We start from the raw sequence: 19,515 nt of genomic DNA on the forward strand, positions 1-19,515 counted from the left end.
TCGATACCTATTTTTAATAAAAATGCAAATCTTTCTTAACATTTTCTCCAACATTTTCTTAACATCTCTCTCCAAACGTATGAAACAGAAGAAGTCTTCAATTTAAGAGTCGATACTTATTTTTAATAAAAATGCCAATCTTTCTTAACATTTTCTCCAACATTTTCTTAACATCTCTCTCCAAACGTATGAAACAGAAGAACTCTTCAATTTAAGAGTCGCTACTTATTTTTAATAAAAATTCCAATCTTTCTTAACATTTTCTCCAACATTTTATTAACATCTCTCTCCAAACGTATGAAACAGAAGAAGTCTTCAATTTAAGAGTCGATACTTATTTTTAATAAAAATGCCAATCTTTCTTAACATTTTCTCCAATATTTTCTTAAGATCTCTCTCCAAAGGTATGAAACAGAATAACTCTTCAATTTAAGAGTCGATACTTATTTTTAATAAAAATGCCAATCTTTCTTAACATTTTCTCCAACAATTTAATGTAACGTGGAAGTATAGCTTCGACAACTCTTGATTTTCTCATAATGAAATCTTTCGACAAAACTAATAAAGCGTTTTGAAGAGCAGAAATGTTTTTGGTAGACTTGGTAAGGGGTTTTTCTTTATGAATGTTGCTTTATCAGCTGCTTCCTTCTCCTTAGTCTTCATCGACGGATCCATTATAATTAAAAATAGATTTTTAATTTAAAGACCTTATTACTCTTTGGTAGAAATAATCGTTCCTCACTAGCTTAGGCGATAATTGTGACCATAGTAAAGGAGACAAATAGATTGATATCAATGCTATCTTTTATGTTTTATTGAATAATTTGAATTGGAATCAGGTTCTCTCCACTGTGCATTGCTGCTGATTACGATCGCTGCTGTTTATGTTGGCGCCCCCTGCTGTTTTGGGCGCTAGTAGTAGCACACACACACATACACACACACACAAGCACACACTCAATTTTAGACAGCGCATTAAATGTTAAGCACACTTGGCTGCCGCCGCCTCATGTCCAACTCTCAGCAGCATTCAAACGTTTGGCGGCCCTCTCTGTTGGGGTCTGGGGATTGGGGCCAGGAGGATGGCAGAGTCTGAGTCTCATTTTCATTCTCATTCATGACCGCCCCGACAGGCCCCGCCCCGCCCCGCACCGCCCGCCCAGCACAGTCCCATACAGTCCAGTCCGTCTGCTCTGCTGTCATCATTCACACGAACAGGCGACGCTGCCGACTGTGAACTGCGGACTGCGGACTGTAGACTGAGGACTGAGGACTGTGGACTGCCGATTGCACACCTCATCTATTTTTCTTCATTAACACATACTAACACACACACACACACACACACAATTATACACACACATACGTACATATGTAGAGAATCATAAACTCCTATATAGAGAGCCACACACGACAACACTTTAATAGTTTTTCCGTGCCTTTAATTTATGTGAATTTGAAACCATTTTGTGGCTGCATTGTAAACGAGCTTCTAACTAACAGCAGCAGCAACGGCAGCGGCAACACAAGCGCCCATCTAGCCACGACCCCCTCACCCAAGCATTTCCCATCCCATGAAATGCCCAACGACCTCACGCTTTTTAGATTGCAATGAAAATTGCTTTTAAATGAAGTTTTGAGGCATTCGAGCGCGTCCGAAATACTACAAAACACATCGAGAGCGAATGTTGCGGCACAGAACAAAGTTGATAGTTGGTGGGGGGTGGGGGATAGTAGGGGATGTGGCAAGGTTGACAATTAAAATGCCGCCGCTGCCTTTTTGGCTGGCTGTGCCAACTTCAGGTGGCCGTGCTTGCTATTGCTATTGTAGTTACCTAATTGTTGGCCAAAAGCCGCAAACCAAATAAACAAATGCAATGCAAAGCTGTTGCAAGTGGCTTTCAAGGCAGCGAGCATTCCACTACATATATACTTAGTTTTTAGCACTTCCGATCTGGCATGTATTTAACCCATTAAAAAAAGGTATTGAATTGAATCGACGCGACATTCTTCTGCAACTTCATTTAAAACCTACAAATTCTCTGCATACGTATTTTTCCAGACTAACAACGTTCCCTAAAGAAATTGTTTCACAAGTACAAGTAACGAAGGGGATTGATTGGGTTCAAGATTAGTTTAAGACTCATAATCATTGTTTAGAATAATTAATTAATAATTAAAAATTTAAAACCAATCAAGGTTTTTCAATCTAATTGGGAATTCTCGCTACATAGATGCACTGAAGTCCAGTCAAAGAATTCAACCTTTATTTAAAAACATTTCACAACAATTTGCAAGTACTACAAAATTTTGAAAGACAGTTTTGTGATCTACAAATAATATTTGACCCTTCTTTGGGGTGAAACGGGTATACTTGTGTCGTAAGATTAGAAATATTTTTTGAAAATAATTATCAGCGATATTTTTTAATTTTTTTTTATTCTTTGCAACTTTAAAGTTGAGCGAGCTTTGCTTCCGTGGTAGTAATGGGTTAACTGCTTCGTTGTCCAGCACTGGCAACTAACTGCACTTCCTGCTGGCGCTGTTGCAACCGCAACAGCCTTTTTATAGACACATTGCAATGGCTGGCGAGAATGGCGTCGAAAAACAACAGCAATTACAACAAACTTGCGCCAGCTACATAAGTCAACACTAATTGCAATTTGCACACAAGCCCACACACACACACACACACACACACACACACACACACACACACACACACACACACATACACAGACTTATCGTGGAGGAAAAAGGAAGCAACACACACACACAGAGACACAGGCAGACAGACAGACAGACCGCAAGCAATTCAAATCTCATGTTGCTGTTGTTGCCAGCACGTTGCATGGATTTCAAGCGAGAGTCCTCTGTGAACGTTGCCGCTGCCTCTAAATGAACCTATGTCTGTGTGTGTGTTCGTGTTTGTGTGTATAAGACACATTTGCAATTTAATTTGCACAACTCAATGCAAATAGAACAAGAAACAGCAAAGTATATGTTCATAATATGTAAGAAGAGAAAAAAAAACTGCATTACAGTGAAATCGCATTGTGGCCAAAACCAAAAAAAACAAACGTCGAAAGAAGGTTCTTTCCTTACCGACTAGTGCCGGAAAAGTGGCAAAGATTGGGTAATGCAACAAAAACAACACAACGCACCAATTTTAAATATTTACACTCTGCCAACAAATGTAAACAGAAGAAAAGGGAAGGCCGAACTATCAATACACTTTCACAATTTCCAACATTTTATTATCAAAGACGCCTAATCAAATGAGCAGCATATATTGGCATAAATATTTTATATTAGTATTAATGAATACTTTAATTTATATATCGGTATTTTAGTTCATATCTGTTCAGATAAGCATTTCATCTTCTAGAAAACTATAAACAAATACAAGAATAGCTTCAGCATTGAACAGCTTTCTGGATGCCGATACAATCGAGTTTCCCCAACTTTAATTCTCAGATTTTAAACAAATCAGTAGACAACTAATTTTGGACAACAGCGGGATCAAATTCGCTCAGTAATTAATTCTCCAAACAACTATTTCCCCATTATTATAGCCGTATTATGCATTTTCGATATTTCGCTTACTGACCCAATAAGCTCTAAAGATTATTCTATAATTGTATAAAAGACTAGATTTCTGATTGTTTGATTTTCTTCTAAACACCAATGTCCTTTTTCGATAAAAGTGCAGAAGAGTAGAACCATCATCACTTAACGCTTTACAGTTGAAGACTAGATTCCAAATTTGTCATTAACTTCAAGCTTATAGCTTCACCAAAACTGTTTTAGAATTATTCTGCCAGAAAGCTACACTGTCTAGATAAGAATTTCACAAACTAATTTATTATTTAATTACTGAAGAGAGCTTTTATCACAAAACTTTCTTAAATTTCTGAAAGAGTGAGAACCTTCTTACAAATAAATAAATAAAATGTTCCGTTCGTCTACATCTTACAAGTGCCATCGAGAAGTCGGCATACCCTTGATGGGAGAGGAAATGTTTATAAACAGCCACAATATCGTAGCAACTACATAAAATCATCAGCTTGAAGTGGCAACAGAGCAAAAGAGCGAATGAATGGACGAAGGCCATAAGGAACTTGGACAGCCAGGGTGCATATGCTTTACAAATACAAATATACATATACACATTCATATATGTATGTATGTACATATATATAGAAGTATATGCTACTTCTTGGGTACATAAGTACGTACATTTGTTTTTCCCCAGCTAATAAATTAGCTTGGTAGCAAGTGGTGGTGCGGTCATTGTGGCCAGAAGCTGAGGAAGCCATCAAATGAAGCCAAACAGTTGTTGCAAGTTAAGTGATGATGTTGCTGCTGCAACAGCAACATCCAAAACAACAACAACAAGAACAGCAAGAACAGCAGCAATGTGTGCAAATCATGAAAATTAAAATTTGAATTTTACAACAAGCATTTGCAACTAATTGGGGCACGATAGCGATGCGCTGCGCTGCGCTGCGCTGCGATGACGAACCGGACCAAGATGTCGAGGCTTTGAAGTTGCGTCGGCGTTAGCCAAATATCGCAGCTGTTGTTGTTCTTGTAATTGTATTTGTATCTGTATCTCTATTTGACCAGACCCGGCGAGCATTGAGCATAAATAAACAAATCAAATGATTGCCATACACACGCGCACAAATATATGGCCATATGTCCATATTTAAAGAGCAGCAAGAATAGCAAACGACTCTGGAAACACGGACCACAATCTGCCACACAATTGAGATGAGCCATACACTTATTTATGTAATCGTTACTCTATCACCGTGAATTGATTACCAATTCTTTTGTGATAATCATGAGTTAAACAGAGTCTCTTTTTTGTTTTACTAAAATGTAATTAAAGAATAGCAACAGCTCTGCAATATGCATCACAATCTGCTACACAATTGAGATGAGCTATATTCATGTAATCGTTACTCTGTCACAGTGAATTGTTTATCAATTCTTTTGTGATAATCATGAGTTAAACAGAGTCTCTTTTTTGGTTTACTGAAATGTAATTAAAGAATACCAAGTGCTCTGCACTACGCATCACAATCTGCCACACAATTGAGATGAGCTATATTCATGTAATCGTTACTCTGTCACAGTGAATTGTTTATCAATTCTTTTGTGATAATCATGAGTTAAACAGAGTATCTTTTTTGGTTTACTGAAATGTAATTAAAGAATACCAAGTGCTCTGCACTACGCATCACAATGTGCCACACAATTGAGATGAGCTATATTCATGTAATCGTTACTCTGTCACAGTGAATTGTTTATCAATTCTTTTGTGATAATCATGAGTTAAACAGAGTATCTTTTTTGGTTTACTGAAATGTAATTAAAGAATACCAAGTGCTCTGCACTACGCATCACAATGTGCCACACAATTGAGATGAGCTATATTCATGTAATCGTTACTCTGTCACAGTGAATTGTTTACCAATTCTTTTGTGATAATCATGAGTTAAGCAATCATGAGTTAAACAGAGTCTCTTTTTTGCTTTACTAAAATGGAATTAAAGAATACCAAGTGCTCTGCACTACGCATCACAATCTGCTTCACAATTAAGATGAGCCATATTCATGTAATCGTTACTCTACCACCGTGAATTGATTACCAATTCTTTTGTGATAAACTTGAGTTAGGCAACACTATTTGTTGTTTTAAATGGACCTAAATGGAATCGCTAGGTGCAGCAGCAAGGAAAACAACAGCTCTGCTACACAAATAAGATGAGCAATATTCATGTAATCGTTACTTTATCACCCTAAATTGACTGCCAAATCTTTTGTGATAATCTTGAGTTAAACAATAAAATTTCTTGTTTTAATTCAATGGAATTAAAGACTAGCAACAGCTCTCTGCTTCACAATTGAGATAAGCAATGAATTGAGTATTTGGCGATAACCATGAATCCGATTCAGCTTTACTAAAAAAAGCGAAAAAACATATTTGAAACTTACCCGTAGGTAAAATTTACTTTGCATTCACATTTCGCGCCTCCGCACGCAAGGCGTTAAGTAATAAAAAAAAATATAGTTCAAGTGATGCGATGATAAGTCTCGCTCGCTGTTAACCCATATCACCCGAATCTCAAAGTCACAGCGAAAAAGCCCACTGGTGCTCAGATACTCTGACACGTGTGAATGTGTCTCCCATGCCGATGCTCATCGCCAGATTCGTTCGATTTCGAATTCGAGTGTGGGCGAACGCACTCAAAATTTTTGCTAAGCGGTTTGCGGTCAAAACCATAGACAAGACCGCAAACATAACAAAGCAGAGACAGAGACAGAGACAAGCCAAAGAAACCGAGAATTGTCCAAAAACTAAGAAGAAAAAACAAAAGGGGTGAGGTGGCAGAGGGGAGAGGGGAGGGAGACGAGTGGCGACGGTTGGCGTTCGCCGTTGGTGTAAGACGAGAAGCAAAGTCGCCGACGAGTGGAAAGGTGGAGGTGGGGGTAGCAGCTGTTGTTTGTAGTTGTTGTTGTTGCTGGCGCTGGCGCAAAATGCTTGCGCAAATTAAAAAGTAATTGCTCGAGGAAGTCAAAAGCAGAAATATGCAACGGCAGCAGTAACAGCAACAGCAGCAGTAACAGCAACAACAACAGCAACAACTTCAATGTTTGGAATTTTTCGTTTAAGGCAGAACGCCGGCAATGCGATTCGAGGGGTTGAGCTGTGCGTGTTCAGGTCTTTGGAAGCCAAAAAGTCATCAGCGCATTGTTTTGTTTAACGCTGGCCAGACAGATATATGTATAGGAACTACACTGAGACATTGAGAGCTGTGGAGCGTGGGAGATAGTGAGAGAGTTAAACAAACAGACAGACAGACAGACGGGCAGTAGTGCGAGTATTTGATATGTTGGCTGCACTCCACTTGAACTGCAGTGAAGACAGAGGAAGACTGCGGACAGAGGGCGGGGAAGCGACCTTAGAGAGCTTGTTCGATAGTCGAGCAGTAAGCGCAGACATTTTTCAATTTTCCAGTCCAGCTTTATCACTGTCGTAAAGTGTGTGCATTGCTCGTATTACTGACAGAAGAAATTCACTTATGGATGCAGGAGTACTTTGTGCATTTCTCACAGGCATTTCTTTGTGGCGCTATCCAAATATTGGCGCCTGCTTCTGGCTATCTTTGTCTATCACTTAATGCGTCATCTCTTCATCTTCTCTCACACTCTCCCAATATTCAACTCCCTCCTTGCATTCTATCAGGCAATCCTTTCTCATTTATTTAGTCTCTCTCCTTATCTGTCTTTTTAAGTTACAATCTCGTTATTTATTTTTTTTAAGTATTTTTTTTTTTCTATTTCTTGTTTCTGAATGTGTCATCTCTTTATGTTTTCTCACACTCTCCCAATATTCAAGTCCTTTCTTGCATCCTCTCCTACTATCTTTTCTCAATTATTTAGTTGCTCTCTTTCTCTGTATTTTTAAGTTACAATTTCGTAAATTGTTTTATTTGTTTGAATATATGCATCTTTCTATATTTTTCTTTTTCGTTTGGAAACCTTCTTATTTTTTAATCTGATTTATGCTTCTCGTTTTTTAATGTGTCATCTCTTTATGTTTTCTGACACTCTCCCAATATTCAACATCTTGCTTGCATCCTCTCAGGTAATCTTTTCTCATTTATTTAGTCTCTATATCGACTCATGCTTTCTTCGTAGTCTCTGTCTCTATTATTATTTTTTTTAAGTCCTTCTTATTTTTTAATTTGATTTATGCTTCTTATTTCTTAATGTGTCACCCTTTATGTTTTCTCGCACTCTCTCAATATTTAACTCCTTGCAAGATTTATTTACTCCCTCGTTCTCTATCTCTCTGTCTTTATTCATTACATTTTCGTAATTTGTTTCAACATATTGTTTAATATATATATATAATTTCCTTTACATAAACTTTTCTACTGTTCCTTTCTAGACACTTTTAAAGGATCATCTCTTCATGATGATGATACTCTTTCTTTTTCACTTATTTCTCCATCTTTCTATAAACTTCCTAATTTTTTTGGAATCCTTTTTTTAATCTGATTTATGCTTGATGTTTCCTGGGAAGCTGCCCCTGTTGCTTCTGTCGTTTTGTCTCTTACCAGACACAAGTTGTTTTATTTCTCATTTCCGCTTTTTTCTTGAACTTACTCTTTCCTTGTGACCCGTAATTCGTTATTCTCCTTGTATCTATGTGGCCTTTCTGTTTTTACGATGGTCAAGTGGTTACTTTTTCAAGCATTTTTTGTTTGTCTTTCCTCACACTTCTAATTCTCTATTTTGTTCAGCTTTTAATTCTTTTGATGATCAATTTTTTGGGCTCTCTTTAAGCCACAAATAAGAATTCTCGTACTTTCCGATTTCTCAGTATCCTTTTTTTCTCCACCCAGTCTGCCGATTTGCCTCCTTCCCCAACCACAACTGCTTTCTGCTTCTAATTTTCTCTCAAGCCTTCTCTGTTGTGTTCGAAGTTCTCGCTTTGCATTTTTCGATGGAAACTTTAGCATGCCTTCAGGCGCCTATGCAACGTCAGATGCCGACACACACACACACACACACAGGCACATTTTTTTCGCATTCGCCAAACAAGTCGAACTCCACCCTTTGCTTGCGCCGCTGCCGACCACACTTTTGTGGTTCTGCAATAAAGTGTTGCATTTTGTTTGACGTAGCGCCACCCCCTCCCCCTGCCACCCGCCACTCGCCACCCGACCTCAGTTGAACATATGTGCCGCAATGCTTCTTGCTGCATACACACTCGCATGTGCAACAACTTAACTGCGAAATGTGGCAACTGTAACTGTTCCTGTAACTGGTAACTGGTAGCTGCTAACAGTAAACAGCGTCCGGGGGCAATGCGTTGAGCAATGGCTGCCCTTAACGCGCGCAATTTGTTGCAAGTCAAGCGGGATCGAGTCGGTCTCAGTTCTCCGTTCTCAGTTCTCCGTTCTTGCTACTCAGTTGCCATTTTCCCAACTCGATTCCAGTTGCCAATGCTGTTATTCTTGTTATTATTACTATTATTATTGTTGTTGTTGCTATTACTTTCCCGGTGATGTAAAATGCGCACAGCTGTCGGGATTACAAGGCGAAATAATGTAAACGCAGCGAATTAGTCGCAAACTCATGCACCACCCCCGCACGCTTGCAGCCCATTTTTCAACCCCCAAATCGAATTAAATCACACATCATCTTACAGTTCAGCCTCGCTATGACAAATGCGCAAAATATATACATCAATTATAGAGAGAAATGATTTATCCTGTGATAGAGGATTGGGAAAAACAGTTTTTTTTCTCTCACCTTCAAATGCTCTTCTTCTATTTGTTTGCGAATCTATAACACGACAGTTTCAAATTTGTATATACATTAGAGACCAATCTTACGGAATTGTTAGACTGTACAGTAATTTTAAATTCCGGAATTCCTATTAGCTCGTTGAGTTATGCCAGGCCCCAAAAATGCCCTTCCTAAAATCTTTTTCTATATTAAGATCACAAGAATAGAAAAATTTCATTAAAGATCCATTAAGTTTTTTCATTTCCAACTCAATCTTTTTTTCAATATATTTGAAGTTGGATTTTGAGCAAATGGCAATCATTCTTTTGCTGACTCGATGGAAATTTAAAACTATTTAAGACAATTTATGTATATACAGCTAATTCTGTTTTTACACGGTTTGAAAATTAAAAAATTTATATATGTATATATATATATATAATATATATGTATATATTTAAAATAACATATGATCAAAGTCTTTTTTGCACGGTTTTTTATACACGACATTTTTCGGCAACAATCTACCGTGTAAAAACAGAATTAGGTGTATTCACAACCAATTTTCTTCCTTTAGGAAGCACCTTTGCTGCCACCATGTTTATTCAGACGTCATTTTCATGACCCGCCTGAGCGGGGTCCATAAGTTTGATCGGGCAGGCAAATAGTTTGCACTCAAAATATACCCCAAATGTGTTAAGCTTTTAAAGAGTATCTTCATAAGCTTTATCAGACAAAGTTTGTGCGATAGAGTTACATTTTAAGATTATAAAAATGAATAATACAAAGATGTGAATGCTTTTTAGCTTACTCCAATAGTACATATGCTTTATTCATATCTGGACAATAAGTATATACAAGTATATACCTATCTATAGGATAGTATTGTTTCGGATGGAAATACTTTTATAACCCCGAAAAGATTGAGATATTCTGTTTCAAAAGTTTCTATCGAAAAACTAGATCCGAAATGCCAGCACTCCTTAATTTAAATTTCAGCTGCTTTGGATGGATTTTTTATAAACTATTACAATAATCAAGTCTATTCTTATTTACAAACATCTTTAAAATAGTATTGATACCTAGAACGGAAATACCGACACTCCTTAACATAAATTTGAACTGCTTCGGGCATTATATCTGCACTATCTATAAGTCTACTCCAATTTATATTCTTTATTCATATCTGGACAATAATTATATAGTATATATCTATCTATAGAATGGTATTGATTCCAAAGTCACATATTTCCGTAACCTCGAAACGATTGAGATATTATGTTTATCAAAACTAAATCCTTAGATCGAAAATGCCGACATTCCTGAATATAAATTTGAGCTTCTTTGGATGAATTTCTTACAAAATATTACAAGTCTATTCCTATTTACAAACATCTATATAAAAGTATTGTTTCGAATGACAAATATTTCCATAACCTCGAAACGATTGAGATATTCTGTTTCAAAAGTTTTTATTAAAACTAAATACCTAAAACGGAAATGCCGACACTCCTTAATATAAATTTGAACTGCTTTGGGCATTATATCTGCACTATCTATAAGTCTACTCCAATTTATATTCTTTATTCATAATTGGACAACTATTATATCTATTCCTATCTATAGAATAGTATTGATTCCAAAGTCACAGTCAGTTTATCAAAACTAGATCATTAGATCGAAAGTGCCGACACTCCTGAATATAAATTTGAAAAAAAAAACTAGATTTGTATTGGTTCGAATATTGTATGATCTGGGCTTTCTATTTGCGTTCAATTTGCAATTCTAAAATTCCTAAAATATTTTGAATTGCATTTCTATTGAATAAAGACGACTGCTTGAAATGTTGAATTTTGAATTCTCGCATATTTAATTACAAGGATATCCTGACCACGCGCTTGACTGTACATGCAAGTTCTAGAGAAATGCCGAAATGGGGGCGCGTTCGAGTGACGAGTCAAACAATGGCCTTTGGCTTAGGCCTGAGCCTGAGCCTGATCATGAGTCCGGGTCTGGGTCTGTCTGTCCGTCGCCAGGACATGCAGCCTGCGTCCGAACGTTGCAATGTGTGCCAAAAATAAAAATAACAGATACAAAACAAACATAAAGAAGAAGGGAAAATCAAACCAAACTGAACTGAACTGAAAATTTAACAGATGGCGCGCATTAGATGCGCTTCACTCGGCCGTGCCCTCGCGCTCGACCATGCGGGTGGGTTGCAGTCGCGGTCGTGGTCGCTGTCGCCGTCGCCGTCGCCGTTACAGTCGCAGTCAACGTCCGCGTCAGCGTCAGCGTCGCTGGCAACGAATGGGAAATCGAAACAAATTGCTTGCGAAATAAAACAAATCTAAATATTAATGTGCGACTCAATGAATTGGAATGGCCCGCGAGCAGGGAAAGCCAGAGCCCTATCCCAGCAATAAATGTGTAAAGGTGGTCAATAAAAGTGCAGGGAGGCGAAGGCTCGCGTTGCAGATAAACGACAGGACCCAGCCAGGTAACGGTAACGGCAACGGCAACGGTAACTGACCAAGGGTGCTTTATAACAACAACAACAACAAGAACAACAAGAACAGCAAGCAACAAGAATACGCCATATTTCAATCTCTACTGCCTTTTACGCTTTGTTCCGTACAACTTTCCCTGGCCTTTTTGGGCCAGGATGGTCAGGATGGTCGGCCAGGATGGCCAACACTTGAAGCAATCAGCTCGGACTTCCGCCAATCCCCCTCCCTGCCCGCCAGCTCGCCTGCCACACTTTTCCTGGCTTATAATAGATGGCCGCATTGCTCGCCTCGGCCCCGTGTCCAACATAAATATTTTTATCACTTGCATTTGAAATGAAGCCAACCATCGGATTTGTACGAGTCCGACTGGCAACTGCTAGGAGCGACCACAGGACTAGCCGCAAAGACCAATTCAAATATAAGCTACAAGGCTTAGGACTAAAGCGTCGCGACTTACGTGTTAAATTAATTTTTTCGTTCCATTTCGTTTCTCGTTTTCCGCGGCAATGCATTGCGGAATTTGTTCAACGCTTTTGTCAAAGCTGCGCCACAAAAATTGGGAAAAGGACACTGCCGGCTTATCCAGCGAGCGGGAAAGACAGAGCCTGTTCCGTCCCCAAACTAATCTCGCTAACAGACCTAGGACTAGGAGCTTTGCTTAAAGTACTAGCTTTTAACAATAATGTCAATGCTATTTAAAACAATAATCGTGACTTAATATTTCAAATATTTACAAAAGTTATGCCTTCTTCAAGTTTACATTTTTGCATACCTGTGTCGACAAATTGAAAGGACTTTACTAAACCGTATCCCAAACAGACATAAAATAGTAGCTGGGAAATCGTTAATCAACAACGAGTTGTAGTTAAAATAAAATATAAAATGCTTACAAATTTCATTTATAGATATATTTTTTGCAACTAAAGAAAACAACTTTATGAAATGAAATGCAGATTAATTGTGTAAATTGGGAAATATTATTTAATTTATTGTTATTATACCTTGAAATATATATTAGAGTTCAAATACTATGCATTAAAGGCAAAAGGTGGGGTAGAAAGTTAAATTCTAAATAGCGATTATTTTCATTTAATTTGTGTACTAAATAGAATCTTAAGTCCTGTACAGAAATGTTTCATAAAAAAGAACCTACATAGCTCTATCAAAAACTTTTCAATTAAAACTTAATCGCACTTTTTAAATTGTTTTTTTGTTTGTTGTTATTTTAATCTATGACCCAGGAATAATCCTTTATTTGTGGGTTATTTATTTGTTTGGCTCAAAAATAATTATTACCGGTTGAGTTGTAAATTAGACCTAAAAATATTTTGAGCAAATCAATGAATAATAAAAAGTAATCACTACTTTATAACTTGTTTAATGAAACTTTTAATGATTACAGTCCCTGATAAATATAACATATTTTTAGAAGACAATTGTTTCATATGTTATTTAACATTTCATAACTTTTTTGTGCGAAATACACTTGAAATTCCCATTAATATTTTAGAAAACGAATAGAACCACTATCAACAGAAATAAACTTAAATGCGCCAATCGTTCGTTTGACAGAAACTATATTACAGACCACCGATTTGAAGAGGATTCAGAAAGAATTTCAACACTTCTATATCAGCTACATTCAATAATTAGGTTATGGTTTTCTATTAACGTGATTTTGCAGAAGAAGAAAGTGAATTAGTTTCAGGATTAAATGTTGAGGTGGTTTTCTTTTAATTTTTTTTTTTTAGCAGAATATGCAAGAATTTTATTTATTATTTTGTGTAATTTTTTTTAGGTTGTGATGTTTGTATTTAATTTAATATTTTATGTTAAATTAACTTTTATTTGGATAAGACAAAATTACATGTACATAGGTGTTATGTTTCAAAAGTTCTCAATGTTCATACAGACGGACAAAAAATCATTCTTTCGGACTTTCAATTCACGCTCCATTTGTAACGCATAAAAACCCAAATGCTCTTTCCACTTGGAATGAAAAGGAATGTGGAAAGTGCAGCTTATTAGAAATGTAGACGATTACCGGGCCGCCCATGCTAGCGTAATCAACTGCAGATTTTGTGCTCGTTTCGAGCTATATACTTGTATCTGTAACGACATGCCATTATCGTTACTGGGTCCCATGTGATTTGGCCACAAAATCTCAACTGAACATTTGCATTTTGAGCAGCGTTCGGTGGCCGACGAAGTGCTGCCACAGATCTGGACATTAGTTGCAACATTTGTATGCGTCGGTCGGTCGGTCGATTGGTCGGTCAATGACGTTGCCTGCCACTGACCTTTGCGGGCTGTTTTCGACTGTCAATGGGGTCGACCTGCACATCAAATGCTGACCATGTGTGACACACACACACACACACACACACACACACACACACACACACACACACACACACACACACACACACACACGCTCTTTCCCAATTCTTCTGTGGGTGGCAAACTACAACTATACTTAGACTCGTTTGTACATTCTTTGATTAATTTTCTGAGTGCCCAGTCTACCTTATCCTCAGTGTTTGGCAGCGTGCAGTCCCCTGTCCCCGGTCCCCTGTCCCCGGTCCCATGTCCCCGGTCCCCAGACGCCAGTCCCAGACGCATGCCGCACAAAAAGTTAATCGTTAGTAATTTATTGCCCGTTGTCTGTTCGAGGCAAAAATAGGACAGGAGGGCGGGCCAGGCCAAGAGTAAGACCAAGACCAATACCACTACCAAGTGCAATACCAAGACCTGCTGGCAAGGTGCGGAGTTGCTAAGGCCAACAACAAATAATTGGTTTGTTAGCTGAGGTGGGCGTGGGTGGGCAGCAACACTCGCCATCACTCCCCTCCACTCCCCACCCCCTCCACCCATCCACCCAGCGGTCGCTTTCTTCTCCTTCTAGCCAGATAGCCCGGCATGGCATAAATGACCTGCTGACTTTGACAACAAATATGACCAGATTAGGGGGCAGGGAAGTGAAGTGAAGGGGGAAGGGAAGGGGGGGGGGGGGTGGAGAATGGAACTCTGCTAGCAATCCAAGTGTATGCCGAGGTGTGTGGGTGGGGCGAAGCATTCAAATGTACCGTTCAAGTGTTCAAAGTGTTCGTGCGAATAAAACACAAAAAATGTGCGACAAACGAAATGAGAAGAATGCACCATCAAAGGGGTGGTGGCAGGAGGGGGGCGCAAGGGGGCAAGGGGCAAACGGGTGTTTGCCAATGACCAACAACGAATGCATTGAACTGAGTTCATTGTGCGCTCGATAGCGGGTGTCGGACTTGGATCGCTTTTTAGAGCCACACACATGCACAGCACAATGAATGCAATTGAATAGAGCCAGAACACAGGCAGGCACACACAAAAAAACACACACACACACGCCAACACCCATCCACCCATACAGATGGCAAGGCATCTTCTCCAGAGTTGACTGATAAAGTGGCTCTGCATGCAGAGCAAGCCTTTGAAGGATTGTCCAAGGGCTTTCGATTTTTATGCCCCTTTATTAGGTTCTAATTGCTTGCAAGAATTTCAAGAAAGCTATACGAAATCATTCTCTTGACTAGTACATTAATTTATAAGAAATCTTATTGTCGTACTAGGACTTTATAAACAAATAAATAAATAAATAAAATAAAAAATAAAGGCCCAGGAAATTCGTTTGTGAAAGCGATTCGATTTTTAAAAAGTTCAGAGCCGAACTCAATAATTGTCTGCCGACTTGCTTACGTTTTAAAATAATCTATCGGACTATAACTGCCCTCAAGTTCTGGGATTAAAAAGTTGGAAAATAAAGAGTGAAAACTCTAGGTCGACCAACTTTTGTTCGTCCCATGGGAGTGTCCGCTGAAGCGGACCAAATGTTCTAGAAAAAGTGCCCACCTAAGAGAGGTCTCCATTACGAGAGTTTTCACAGTATTTGTTTCAAGTAAATGCATTTAAAACATTTAAATTCTGCAGCTCTTTAGATTTTGGAGAACTATATCGTATCCATTTTTTTTTTTTTTTGAAATTTGTGTGGTAAAATGTAAATAGAATATTTTTTAATTCCCAAACACTTTTTCCGCTCTAGTATAAGAAGGCAATTAGATTTTCATTGTTTTAGAATACAACATATTTATTAGGAATAGCTTTTGCCAACAAAATGCTTATTAGGCTAAAAAAAAAAAAACACAGCAATATATTCGAATCGTTAGCTTTGATTTTTAAAAATTAAATTAAATTAAAAAAATTATGTCGTTTGAGCAAAGGGTTTTCAAATTAATTCGAATGTTATGTTATGATTTAATTTGAATAGATTTGTGTTTGTTTTTATTTAGTTTTCAATTAATTGTCCCTTTTTTATTTGAACTAAATTGCAAATGGAACTGTTCAATAATTACGCTCGGCAATCGCGTGATTAAAAATGCAGACTCTTGTAAGAATCATAAAATGTTATTAATGAATGATGTCTTGCCATTTTTTAAGTAATAATTCCTAATTTTAAAGCGGTGCTTTCAAAATTAAGCTTTCGAATCGCGTGATCATAAAATTTAGAGTATAATAAGAATCATAAAGTGTTATTAATGAATGAAGGCTTTCCATTTCAGTATTGTAAAACACGTCTTATATATTTCTCATTCTCTATCGCTTATGGGAGATACTTATATTTTTTTTTATTTGTTTATTTATTTATGTCAACAAACATTGACTGTCGACATAGGAAATAGTATATAAAAATTATAAAAAGCATCTTATAAGCTAGAAAAGCCTAAGAAGGGGAAATCTAATCAAATTACAATAATATCTAATTAACGCCTCCGACCCGGTGGGGGAATACCTGTATTATTTGCCCTTCGGCTATATCTTGACTGTTTCGTCATCTTTCACTTATAAAGCAAGTTACAGGGCTTTCAATCTCAAATCTTCAGCCATTTTTTCATTACTCTTGAACAGTATTACAAATTATGATATAGCTGTTATTCATTAATTTTCTTCCCTACTATTTTTTCCCATATCTTAGGGGATGCATAGTCTTCTATAACTTGAAATAGTTCGTCATCTTAAACTGTTTATTATACAGAGCTTTCAATCTCGAACCATTTTATCTGAAAACTTGTTTTCTTTAGTAGTTTTCTAATATAATTTATGCAGCAGCTCTCTAACTGATATTCCTTATATATACAGAGATCAGAGTTCTAGTTCATCATCCAAGTATTTGCTGACATTTGTTTATCCACATGGGAGAACTATACCTTGGCATTAGCATCTCTTTAGAGACAGTTTATTCGATCTTGGCTAGGAATTTTGGAGTGTACTCACTTTTGCATTCGTTGGCGTCGTTGTCTGTGGCTCGTCCCCAGGGTCGATCGAAGTAGAAGGGCTTGCAGCGTTCGCATTCGGGTCCGGCTGTATTGTGTTTGCAGGCGCAGGTCATGGCCAGCTTGGCGTTCAGTTGCAGAGAGCCGCCTAGCGGGGAAGAGAGGCGCCCGAAGCCACCATGTCCGCCGTCGTCGTCGTGGCCATCATCGGCGTCGTTGGAATAGGCGTTGTTGTTGTTATTGCTGTTGCCAGGCAGAACAGTGGCAATGCACTCGGAGGCATGTCCGTTGCACTTGCAACGACCGCCGACAGCAAAATCGGAGACGGCGTAATGCTGGGAGATAGAGAGGAGCTGTTGCATCGAAGTGGAGGCTGCGCCGGCCACCGGCTTGGACGCCTTTGTGGGCGGAGAAGTGCTTTTGGCAGCCACGGTGGTTGTGGTTGCTGCTGCCGCCGCCGCCGCTGCCGCAGCCGCTGCTGCTGCCGCCGCCTGCTTGCTCTGAAAGTGTTTCTCATAGACGCTGCCCTTCTGCTTCTTCTCGCGCTTCATATCGGATGTCTGGACCCCACTGCCCAGATGACCATCATTGGCATAGTCGAGATGGAGGTCATCGTCGAGTTCGAGGTGCTTCTTGGGCTCCTCGTAGTCCTCGTCGTAGGCGGCGCTGTCGTTGTCCTGCAAATTGTAGTCGTACTCATCATCCTCGTCATCATCGTGGCCATCCAAGTCCTCCTGGCTGCCCGTCATCTCGTCACTGAAACTATTCGCATTGGCCTTGTTCGCCTTCTCGCGGGACAGCAGCAGCTGCTGGGGCAGCTCCAGTCTGTGGAAGACAACGCGTATGTCTGTGGCTGTCACCCAGTCCTGCAACACCAGCGACGAGTCCAGGTCGTTGGCCGACGGTCTGCCCTCAAGGGTATTGAAGGCGAACCGCTGAGTGCCGGCGCCATCGTGTTGGGAGTTCATGCAACGGGCCTCCTGCTCATTGAATTTGCTGATCTTGGCACGATCTGGTCGCCCGTAGAACTTCTGGCATTGGGAACTGTAGAATTGGAAGGGTTGCCAGGTCTGGCCAAAGTCTGAGCTCTTGTAGATGGCCAGGGAGTCGGGACGTGGGGCGCGCGGACAAAACGATAGACTTATGTAGGTCAGCTCATATTTCTTACCCAGCGACAGGGTTAGGGTCACATTGTCCGGCGGTGCGGTGTCCAAATCATGCGGTACGGGCACACTGGCCGAACGCCAGCAGGTGACATTGCTGGGATTGTTGAGATCGGTTAGCGCATTGGCAGCGAATCGTTGCTCCAATTTGGAATTATCGCACACCCGACACTCCCCGACACTGCCATCCCGATTCAGCTCACAGAAGCGTTCCGGCTGCTGAGCACCACAAATGCTGGAGGCCTGCACCGGATTCCCATATGCGGCATTCACGAAACTGGGCAAACATTTTCGCGGCTTCCCCTCAAAATAGCACGGATCATTGGCGCTGATGGCGGCGCAGAGGCCGCCGAGAAGCCACCCACAGCAGCACCACAGCAAACCGAGTGGAACCCACAGCTGCCTGGTCATGGTGGCGGAACGAGACGTACAAAGGCCGCAGGCAAAGGCTGGCTGGCTAAGTACTCTGGACTCCGCTGGACTCCTTACGACCTCAACAAATGTATATTCTAATGGAATTTCACGTTTTTAATTAAATAGTCGGGCCGGGCCGCCTTCAATGTTCAATGTGATTCTGCTCGTTGTTGTTGTTGTCGCTAATTGACTAGCTGTGGCAAGGCTTAAAGGTTTTGTGGCATCCACACTTTAGCCTGCGGCTGTCGGACGACGCCGCCACCGCCGCCTTGGCTCGTTAAACGCTTCACTTCAGGTCTGTGCCTCTGCGCCTCTGTGTCTCTGTTCTTCGATTGTTTGCTTTGTTTGCTTTGTTTACTTGTTTGTTGTTTTCTGTTTTCTGTTTTTTCTGTATTTTCTGTATTTTCTGTTTTGTGTTGGCTTGGCACGCCGGTTCGCACGCACACGCACACACGGACACGCACTCGCACGAGGATCTCCGTCGGTGAAGCAGGAAGGGATCGTCACGACACAAAAACAAAAACAACAAAAATTACACAAAACACATTACACGCGCGAGTTTCGTTTCGTTTCGTTGCGACTCGACTCAACTCGACTCGATTCGACGACAACGGCGTCAGTTTGTCTGCCAAACATGCAGCGGTATTTTGAAGTCTTTTCACAGTCGATATTTGAATAATACCTGCGGAGACCGAACTTCTTTCTAATTGGCGGCCGTTCAGGTAATAAAACGATGTCACTTTGTCTGCCACGGCCAAATAAATGCAACAGCTGCCGCTCTTTCTCTCTCTCTCTGTCTGTCTGTCTCTGTTTGTC

General features: G+C 39.7%; 1 protein-coding gene across 1 annotated transcript in view; it reads right to left on the bottom strand.

Annotated features, from left to right (window-relative positions):
* Nucleotides 1-18,696, bottom strand: part of LOC115627354 (netrin-B) — a 95,303-nt gene extending 76,607 nt beyond the window's left edge. The window contains exon 1 of the mRNA XM_030523002.1: nt 17,124-18,696. Coding sequence (XP_030378862.1) covers nt 17,124-18,696 — 1,573 coding nt within the window. The remainder of the gene's footprint in view (nt 1-17,123) is intronic.
* Nucleotides 18,697-19,515: the final 819 nt, after the last annotated feature.

This window comes from Scaptodrosophila lebanonensis, unplaced genomic scaffold, assembly GCF_003285725.1.
Source record: "Scaptodrosophila lebanonensis strain 11010-0011.00,11010-0021.00 unplaced genomic scaffold, SlebRS2 tig00000092-arrow-pilon, whole genome shotgun sequence".
Lineage (NCBI taxonomy): Eukaryota > Metazoa > Arthropoda > Insecta > Diptera > Drosophilidae > Scaptodrosophila > Scaptodrosophila lebanonensis.